The sequence below is a fragment of the Hypomesus nipponensis genome, chromosome 4 (assembly GCF_054491055.1).
Source record: "Hypomesus nipponensis isolate SF chromosome 4, ASM5449105v1, whole genome shotgun sequence".
NCBI lineage: Eukaryota > Metazoa > Chordata > Actinopteri > Osmeriformes > Osmeridae > Hypomesus > Hypomesus nipponensis.
In genome coordinates, this window is record NC_140364.1 from 9,334,315 (window position 1) to 9,345,000 (window position 10,686).

Sequence of the window (10,686 nt, forward strand, 5' to 3'; positions counted from 1 at the left end):
ATTGTGATACCGACACACTACCGTTAGTTTCACCTGAAAGTCGATTCAAAAGAGCTTCATCAACTCAAAGCGGAATGTGATTTATTTCGGTGCGCTCGTTTGATAGGCGACCTTCGAGTACCCCCGTTTCGAAGTCACCCTGATTGAGCTCGTATGATGTCAATCTAATTCATAACGCCCTCCCCCGAGATATCAAATAAGGCGCGTGGCACCTCGCTCCTGCACTTGCCCGGACGGCTCTATCCTCGCACTGGTGTGTAGCTCGCGAGCTGGAGAGAGATGACAAGAGCCCCGCAAAGCTGGATAGATAAAAATGGATCTTTTTAAAACGCTAATTTCGGTGCTTTGGATGTTACTACTGAATAGAATCAATAGCTACCACGCCGAAGAAGGTAAATTATTCGAAATGTACTTTTTATTTTGATAAAAATGTTCGCAACCAGATAATTTCCCACGTAGGCTAAGTGCTGAACGAGCTGGTGTACACAACGGTTTCGCGTCTAGGTTATGAAGTTCAAACACTGCGGTTTGTTTATCTTAACAAAATGTACATTCCTAATACATTTTCAAGCTACATTTTGTATCAGTTGTGTATTGTATTTTGGACACTTGACCATGGGCAGTTGACGGTCTTATAGGCTACTGTAGCCTACTGCATCTCTTTCCATCATTTTGGGACTACGGGCAATCAAACATGTGGAATAGAAAAATGTAGCCTATAAACCAGTTTATACACACTATATCATTTTTGGACTGAATGTGTCAGTGGCAAGCCGTGAGAAGGCGATAAACCGAAGGGGAATACTCCTTAATTGCTTTCTTCATTTGCCTCTAGATTTGCCGTTATTTTACGATCTCTACTCTTGGCAAAAAAAACTAAAACAAAAAACATTATCAAATAAGTTAGGCTTCAATACGCTACAAGTTTTCGTGGAGGCAAGCAGGCTATATTTCCTAATTAAAATATTGCCATTAAGATTACTTTCATATAGACTATGAGAATAATAAGATTTTCCCATTTCAATTTCCGTGCACTGTGCTTTGAGCAACTGGTCTCTTTTGTCTCATTCCGCTACTCTCTGGTGACAGACGGGCCGTTATTGAATATGCTTCTAAATGCCAGTGTGTGGGAAACGTACAGTAATTCACAATATACAGGTGTTCAGTGGACTGACATGGTTCATGTGCGTAACTGGAAGCCTTGTGGATCCATGGCTACACTTGAGGCTGGGGTTGAAGCAGAGACAGGGTCTGGATCTGGGCTGGAGATGGGGCAAGGGATGTGGCATGGGATGTGGCTGGAACTGGAGTGTACTTTAGGCTGCGTGTCACTTTTTGGCTCAGGTGAAACCAGCAAAGCGTCCTAATCAGTGTTGGGATTTAGAGGAGGAAGTGTTCATAATCACCCCCATCCCTCGGGCTCTATCTAGACGGTTAGTTCTGGCACTGCCGAAACACAGCTGAGCCGCGTGGGGCTCACACACGTGTGGGACACACACACACACACACACACACACACACACACACACACACACACACACACACACACTTGTATTTTCTCTCTCCTCGTCTCTGAAAAGCACTCTTTCATCTTCACACTCAAAGCACCGCAAGAATGCCTTTAATGCCGTTGCAATTCATATGTAGTGCTACGCAACACCAACACACATGCTTATGTTTCATGACTCACACACGCACACGCGCACACATGCACACACCTCATGATATGCGTGCACTTACATGACATGGCCACATGTCATTGAATACATTTTATTATCATTTTATAGGTCATCACATATAAAACATAGGGTGCTCGCTTGTGACCCTATGCACACATGGTTATATGCACACGCACACGCACATGCTATTATGTACACGTTGAGGTTCCATGCCACAGAGTTTGCACACACAAGTACAGTACAGTACACACACACACACTCAAATGTCACTCCTGCCAGCTTGATTCAGTTTCCTAGAATGTCAATTGGTTGGCTGGATTGGAAGTACTGTTCTAATTGATGTTGTGACAGCGATTAATTGCTGTGAAAGCAATGTGCTTCTGAAGGCTGGCTTTGGCAGCACTGAGACAGGGATTTGGAAAAAAGAGAGAACTTGCCTTTGTTTCCTCTTTCCTTATGTAGGGAGAGATGATTTACGCTGTAACCATACTCATGTTTTGGGTGTAGTTATCAACATATTTGTCGGAAGTATTCCATTTAATCCTTGTTCAGCTTGATTATTCTTCCGTAACTTGCAATGGTTGTGTGTGTGCTTAGGCATGTGTGTGTAGAACCTGTGCGTACATGTTTGCATGTCACTTTTGATTGCAAATCCTATGTGTGTATCTGTTTGTCTGTTTGTCTCTGTACCAGTCTTTTCGTGCTCGTATCTATTCCTGTTTGCACCCCCCTCGCACCCATGCCCCTTTAGCGCTGCAGCCTTGTCCTGTCTTCTCTCCCTACTACTGCCTGTGTGTGGTGTGTAGGTATGTGTGTTTCTGATTAAACTTGTGTGTGTGTGTGTGTCTGTGCAGGTGTGTGTGTGGGCGTGTCTGTGTGAGACACCATAAACATATCCTTACTATTCCCTCATATTAGCATGCTCCTCACAGCCTCAGCTGAGTTAGCGAGCGCTAATACGTCCTGGGCCCTGTAGGCAGCGCAGGGCGTCTTCCCCCCCTCACACAGTCAATCTAGCTCTCGCCGCCGTTTTCTCATTCCCCACGCCTCAACGCTAACACACCTTGGCATCTCATCGGGATCTCATTTACTCCCTCCCTCCCTCCCTCCCTCCCTCCCTCCCTCCCTCCCTCCCTCCCTCCCTCCCTCCCTCCCTCCCTCCCTCCCTCCCTCCCTCCCTCCCTCCCTCCCTCCCTCCCTCCCTCCCTCCCTCCCTCCCTCCCTCCCTCCCTCCCTCCCTCCCTCCCTCCCTCCCTCCATCCACTCTGCGGAGGAGGAGGAGCAGGAGATTTAGCAGGGGCTGAAACTGCACCGTAGCCTCTGGGTTCATTGTGTTAGCGTGGGGCGTAGCTGAGGTACCTTTGTTGCAGCGTTGTCAGCAGGGCCGGGCTGCCTTGTTGTGGTTAACCTGCTGGAGACACCAGCCGACTGGTTTTATAGGTTAGCCCTGCTTTCTTTTGTCTCCTCTGTGAACTTTAAGTGGGAGTTTCATGGGTTGAGCTCATGGGTTGATGAACGGACAGGAACACTGCATGGCTCTGTATCGCTCTCAGCTCGTCTGGCGAAGCATGCCAAGGCATGTGTGTGTCGTGACTCCGTTCCCAACCCTGTCATGTCCGTTAAGCTCAGTTTGAGTCTCAAGCTTCGTGATGAAGGATTTGAAATGCAGCTGAGCAGACGGAGGACGGTCCCAAGTCCCACGTACCCGACGTGACAAATGGATGGTGCTGATGCAGAACGCCGTCTGCCAGCGCCTCGCGGGCCCCGCTCCCCCCGCTCCCCCCGCTCCCCCCGCTCCTCTTCTGTTGGCCGACCCCTCCGGCAGGCCCCGGGATCTGATAGCGGCGACCTCGCCGTGTGTGAAAGGTCGCGCCGATTTGTGAAGTTGGCAGGCGTGTCCGTGACATTCTCCCTCCGAGAGCTGCCGGCCATGTCAGTCAGACAGCAGGCAGCGACGGAGGAGAGGAAGGGAGGAGAGGAGCAACGTGGCAGGTTCATTAAAAGAGGAGAGGAAGGAGCGGAGAGGGAGGGAGATCAGGATAGAAAGAGGCCGTCTTGGAACAAAAACGATTATTTTTGTAATGCCAGCTATCGTTTGAAAATCATTTGAAATGCAATTATAAAAACCTGACCAGTGGCCTGATCAGCAGCACAAGATAACCTGAAGAGTTCCCTTAATTACTTCAAGCAGGCATTGACTGGATTGGTGACACATTGATCCACAGTGTCTTTTTGTAATGATTTTCCATAGTCACTTGATTCCCTTTGTTCCTTGTACCACACACACACACACCTACACACAGACACGTACTCGCACACACCCACACATGTACACACAGGCTGTTCTGCTGCCGCTGCAGGTTTCAGCATGGCGTAGGGAGGGGTGTGTGTCCACAGCGTTGTCCTAGGAAGGAAAGAAGGCTCTTTAGAAGGTGCTTCAGCCTCATTGGAGACTGAGGAAAAAGGCTCTATGTGAATTCCATTGATGGATGGGCCATGGATTGGGACCTATCTTTTTTTTAAATGTATTTTGATTGAAGCATCTTCAATGGTGTGTGTGTGTGTGGGCATACTATATTCATGGTGCAGAAAGGGCTATAGGCTGGATAAATAGGGATCACACATGGGACTAAAGGCTCACACAGTTAGAGAAACTTCTGAAGGCGAAGCACGAAACATGTTTCTTGCTCCCCTTTGCCATGTGCTACAAATTTATATAACCCCCCCCCCCCCCCCTCTCTCTCTCTCTCTCTCTCTCTCTCTCTCTCATACTCTATCTTATTCTCTCCTGTATCTCAGTCTGTCTCTAATTCTCATTCTCTCTCTCTGTATCTCTCACACGCACAGCGTTGTGCCGTGTCGCACCAGAAAGGTTCTTTAAAGGTTGTGTCTAAAAGGCCTCATTAATATAGAAAACCGTTGCCTCTCGAGTAGTTCTCTTTCTCTCGCTGTCTTTACATTGTTCACCTTGAACACTTTATTTGCCTCTCTCATCTGTCCTGCTTCTGAAGGAGAGCCTGAACTAGCTCTTTCATTCAAAGCAATCGAAACATAGCACACAGAGTGTGGAAGAGATCCGGCCACCTCTTTTCATGAGGAAGTCGTCGTTCATTCAACTTCTCATCTTTTTGTTGTGTGTTGTGGAGCCCCATTGTAAATCTATGGCAACACACACACACACACACACACACACACACACACACACACACACACACACACACACACACACACACAGCCTGGTTCTGATTGTGTGAACTTCTGACCAGGAGAAGATGGGTCTAGATGTCTGGGACACAAGGTTAGCACTACACCACGTGCACAGTGTACAGCTCCACACTGCACGTTAGGGACCCCATATTGGACAGAACTGGAAACACACAGGAGGCATGAGCCATGTTCTGTCCAGCCAGCTAATGTGGCGTCCTCTCCCTGGAGTTCCCTCTTCTCCTCTCCTCCTGTGCTCCTCTCCCGCTCCCCTCCTCCCCCCTTCTCCCCTGACTTTTGCTACAGGTCTGGGGGGCCTAGGCCCTAATGTGATTTTCATGTTCGCTTGTCCTGTGCTGTAATGTCCAACCGCTGACACATGTAGAGGGAGTATGAGAGTGTGTGTGTGTTTGCGTGTGCTTGCAGCATATGATAATGTCCCTCGATGTGTGTGTTAGTGTCAGGTCTTTCACCTCTGATGTAACATTCATCATCACCCAGCTCCACTCTCTGGGCTTCCACGTGACTGTGTGCTCTTTTTAATGTGCGTTTGTACGTGTGCAATCGTGCACATGTGTGGTTGTGCCTCTGTGTGTGTGCGACTGTGCGCGCGCATGCTCTCTAAAGCGTTTGTAAGGCAGCTGAAAGCCCTGGGTCATACCATATTCATGTGATCATGCTTCAGATGATACTGCCCAGATTGCTTTGCTACAGCCACAGGAAGTCATGTGGTTCAGGTAGAGTGTGTGTGTGTGTACGTGAATGTGTGTATATATGAGTGTGTGTGTGCCTGCTATGCGTTTGAGTGGGAGACCTGGCATCTCCAGGTGGGGTTTGACAAGGTAAATACAGCCTGCCATGATTGGCAAGTGAAGTACAGGGAGAGGGAGAGGCTAGGTTAATTTCAGCGATGTTGACGTGAAGACAATGAAAAAATGTCCCAATGAGTGATCTGTAAAGTGAAGGTAGGGTGGCGTGGCGTGAGATGGGGCGATGACGGGGGTGGGGGGGGGGGGGGGTCTTTGGCGAATGCATTTGTCGTTCTAATTGGTGGCTTATCAGTGCAGCCATCTACAATGGCAGGCTAACAGCAGGCTTACTGATGAGGCATTTAGACACACTGAGCTGGACGCAGAATCCCCAATGAACATGCTTCAACGCGCACACCCACACACGCAGACACACGCAGACACACACACACACTTGGACTTGAAGTGTCCTTGTCTTTGTGTGTAATGGAGGCCCAGTGTCCCGCGTCCAGTAATGACCGGCATGCAGAGATCCAGCAAACAGGGCCTCGTAAAGCAATACCCCCATGCCTGTAAAACCCCATTAATCTTTTGGAGAGGCGTTTGACCTTTCAAACTCATTAAGCCCGAGAACCTGCACACTGTGGAAGACACACACGTACAAACACACGTGCGCGCGTGCACACTCACATGCACGTAAGCGAGCACGCGCACACTTGCACACACACGCAACACCTCGCCATTGCCGTGACAACGCTAACGCCTGCCTCATGTCCCCTCTCCCCTCCTCTGCGGAGGGTGGGTTTGGTCAATGACCTGGAAAATTGCCCGACCTTCTAATGCATGGTTTTGCTCGCCGATGAATAAATACATTAATCGCCTGGCTCCGACTGGGTTGCTTTTATGACCCCCCTACTGCCCAGCAACCCCCCCCCCCCATTCTCCCCCTGTACCCCCATTCCCCATCATTCTCACCCATCTCCTCCCCTGTTACTCCCTCTTCCCTGCTCCTCAGCCTCCACTTATCCCACCCTGTCTGCCCCCTCGTTCGCCCCTCCTCCCCCAGCAGGTCTGTTTCAAGTGCTGGCCCCTGATGAGGAGGGAGCTCCCAGTGACAGGGAGTGCAGGCCCGGCGTGGGGGGCGAGCGCGGGGGCCATGGCTGTGTTGCTGGTGGGTAATGACCAGAGTGCCGGGGCGGGGCACCCTCCCAGCTGTGGGAGCCGTGCTCTGATCAGTTGACTGGAGGAGGAGGGAGCGAGGGAGGAGAGAGGGGAATAGGAAAATACAAGAATGACAAAAGGGAAGATGATTGAAAGTCGGTAGGGATGGGGAGGGGGATGGAGAAGATGGAAGAATAGAAAGGGAAGAGAGATTGAATGTATGTAAAGTAGGGAGAGAGAGGGGGGGGAATAGAGAGAGATAGAGATGGGGGGGGGAAATAGAGAGAGAAAGTGGTGGTGGTGGTTGAGTCGTCTGTGAAGAGCTGAAGGTTGTATGAGGTCATTGCACTGTGTCAGGGCTGATGTGGAACGTACATCGTTTGTGGGGTTGCAGAGAGCAATGGTTTACTGTGTTACCAAAGTCTGCTTCTTCCACAATCACATCTTTGTGTGTTTGTGTGCGTGTGCGCGCCGTCACCTCCTTGTCAGTCATGGCGTGTGAAAAGGTATTTTGTGTGAGTAAAGTGTGTTTTCTCTATAGCTTCTGCAGGGGATTGCCTGATTGCAATCAGAGCAATGGAGGGGGGCAGGGTTGTTGTTGTGGCTGTCGTGACAGCTGTACATTGGCTCCCGGAGAGGTGCTCGAACCATGGCGCTAACATGGAGTTGTGGGGAGGAAAAGGATATTCACCGACAGAACAACTAGGGCGCCCATGGCCGAACCCCAGCCAAGTATGCACTGTATACTATATAACTTTGAGACGAATCCCTATAATTGGCGTTCCATCCACTCACATAATAACTCTGGAGTGTGTTATTGAAACAGCACTCTTTCACCTGACAGATTCTGTCAGATGTCTTTTGGCATGATTAGCATAGCATAGAGTACAACTGACTGGGACACCCGCGCTCACAGTCTTTGTAGTGCTAATGTGAAGTGAATGATGGGGACTGTGGGGTGTGTTGAATATCAAATATTGAAATGCTTCACTCTTTTTGGCTTCCCCACAGTACATGTTCCCCTAATAGTGCTCTTCATCCTCCTCTTCCTCCTCCTCTTCTCTGTGAGCATGGTTAATACACTGTAGTGGGAATGAATAAGCAGAGAAGGAGCCTAGCGAGGAATGTGTGTGTGTGACTGTGTGTTTGTGTGCAATTATTGACTTTCTCCTGCATTTAATGTGTTGGCTCAGTGGCAAGTGTTTGCTCCTGTGTGAATAGTGTTTACTGTGCGTGTGTGTATGTGTGTTGTTTTGTCTGTCTTCCGTGGATGATTTGATTTTAATGGGATCAGAGGGGTTATTGTTGAGGCGATGACAGTGCAAAGGGCATCTCCCTGGTGTTGTTGGCCAGTGATTGGGTGCATTTCTGCATTCCGTGAATGCCGGTATGAGGTTTGAGATCGTAGTCTGCAGTTTAGAATGCAGAACGTTTGCTGGGATTTAATTGCTTGTGTTAGTGCAACATGTAAAGTAAATGATGCTCACGTTTTTCGTAGTCGCTGTGTCGTGTGTGTGTCATGTGTGTGTGTGTGGGCAAACTGAGAAAGGGCCCTGTGATGTAACGCGCGGTCAGATGGTCTTCTGGTCAGATGGTGAGCTGGTGGCTCGTCCTCACTCAGATACAGCCAAGACAGGAAGTACCAGCTTCTCCCCTCCCTCTCTCCCTCCCTCCCTCTCTCCCTCCCTCCCTCCCTCCCTCCCTCCCTCCCTCCCTCCCTCCCTCCCTCCCTCCCTCCCTCCCTCCCTCCCTCCCTCCCTCCCTCCCTCCCTCCCTCCCTCCCTCCCTCCCTCCCTCCCTCCCTCCCTCCCTCCCTCCCTCCCTCCCTCCCTCCCTCCCTCCTTCCCTCCTTCCCTCCTTCCCTCCCTCCCTCCCTGCCGTCTGTGTGTGTTTGTGTCGGTATCTGTCAGTGTTTCTGTCTGTATCTCCCAGGCGCTTGTCTCTGTCAGCATGTCTGTGTGACAGAGTGCCCCAGGTTGTTAATAGTGAATTACCTGGCCCTCCTTTGTCAGTGTCTCGGTTAATGGGCTCTGTCTCTGAAGGTCGACCCAAGGAGACGCCACTAAAGAGCAAGAAGCTCATTGGAGAACCCACTTACTGGCTGGGGGCTAGGAGGTGCTGGGTAGGCATTACTTAAATATGTGTGTGTGTGTGTGCCTGAGTTGCACATGGGCTGTTGTTTTAAGGTCATTTTCTGCGTGTAATATTAACTTCCCCTACACCCTCGTACTAGAGCTGGCATTGCCATTAGGACCTTCCTTCCAGCCCTGTGTGTGTGTGTGTGTGTGTGTGCACGTGAGGTCTGGTGCGACCATGAGGAAGAAACAGGACTCAGATGACCAGTACCGGCCCTCAACGTTGTCTCTCTTCTCGTTTTTTTCTTTGTCTCTCACATCCCCTCCTCCACCCTTCTCCCATCCTCCGTTTCTACCACTAGTCCTTCTGATAGCCGAGAGCTCTGAAAGCATCTAAGATTCAATGTTGATGCTGAATATTAAGAAGACCTTGTATAACTCTCTCTCTCTCTCTCTCTCTCTCTCTCTCTCTCTCTCCCTCTCTTTCTTTCTCTCTCTCTCTCTCTCTCTCTCTCTCTCTCTCTCTCTCAATTCAATTCAATTTAGCTTTATTAGCATGACAGTCATTACGACCGTATTGCCAAAGCAAGATACACAACAACAGACAACCATACATTAATAACACAATTCACAATTCTCTCTCTCTCTCTCTCTCTCTCTCTCTCTCTGTGTTTCTCTTCTTCCAATCCCTCTGGTGCGCTTTCCTTTTGTTGCATAACTTAGATACTTATGCAGCTGCCTGGGAGGATGTAGGAGTAGTTCAGAACAGCGCTACACAAACACACAAACACACCCACACACATCCACACGCAAGGGAACACACACGCACCCACATTGCATAGAAATGCTCTGCAAAATACATGTATACCCATTTGTCCACACGTGTACACGCACACACACACGCACAAACACACACACAGCGGGCGAACACCGGAAAGACTTGCTCTTAGCCGACCACCCCCCGAGACTGCCGGCTAATGAAAAATTCAGTCCAGTCATGCAGCCGACCGCTCCATACAAAGCTCTTTTAGTCTCTCTCTCTCTCTCTCTCTCTCTCTCTCTCTCTCTCTCTCTCTCTCTCTCTCTCTCTCTCTCTCTCTCTCTCTCTCTCTCTCTCTCTCCTCTCCCTCTCTCTCCCTCTCTCTCTCTCTCTACAGACGTTCAGTACATAGTACAGACATTTCAACGTGATTTTCCTGTCCTGATACTTCTCATCAACCACTCCAGTGATTCTTTACAGGAAAAGGGCAGCATGACCTCACGGCTCTCGCTGCCCCCACTGCCTCCTAACCTGGCCTAGAAAGTGGCACTTAGTTAACCATAGACTACCGCCATGGTCTGCTGTAATGACTGGAGAGGTGGAGAGGTTTGGAAATGGGAGGGCAGAGCAGGCAGGGGAGGGGGAAGGGGGCAGAGGAGATAGAATCCGGATTGGAAAGGGGCCCGTAAGTCCACTGAACCTCATCTGTCTCTACACAGCCACCTTCCCGTCACCCCTAACACCCCCCACCCCCCCTTCTGGCTTCCTTTCATTTTACACACGCGTACACACACACAAACACACAGGCACACACACAGACACACACACCCCAATCTGCTTCCCGAAAACAGACGTCCTTTTATCTGTCGACTGCAATCGTGAAAAAAACGAGAGGTGTTATATTTGCATTTTAATTTGCCCTCAATCACGCGTGTGTTTGTGTGAAATAGCTTTGTGTTTCCTTCTCTTCGTATTTATAGAGGCTCTCAGAGGCCAGCCTTCAATTCCAATCTGCCTGTTTCCACACTATATGGAGATGAGTCTTTGTCCCCTCATCT

At 49.7% G+C, this 10,686-nt stretch overlaps 1 protein-coding gene across 1 annotated transcript in view; it reads left to right on the top strand.

The window, feature by feature from the left end:
* Positions 1 to 256: 256 nt before the first annotated feature.
* Positions 257 to 10,686, top strand: part of epha10 (EPH receptor A10) — an 80,740-nt gene continuing 70,310 nt past the window's right edge. The window contains exon 1 of the mRNA XM_084696281.1: positions 257 to 392. Coding sequence (XP_084552407.1) covers positions 314 to 392 — 79 coding nt within the window. The 5' untranslated portion in view covers positions 257 to 313. The remainder of the gene's footprint in view (positions 393 to 10,686) is intronic.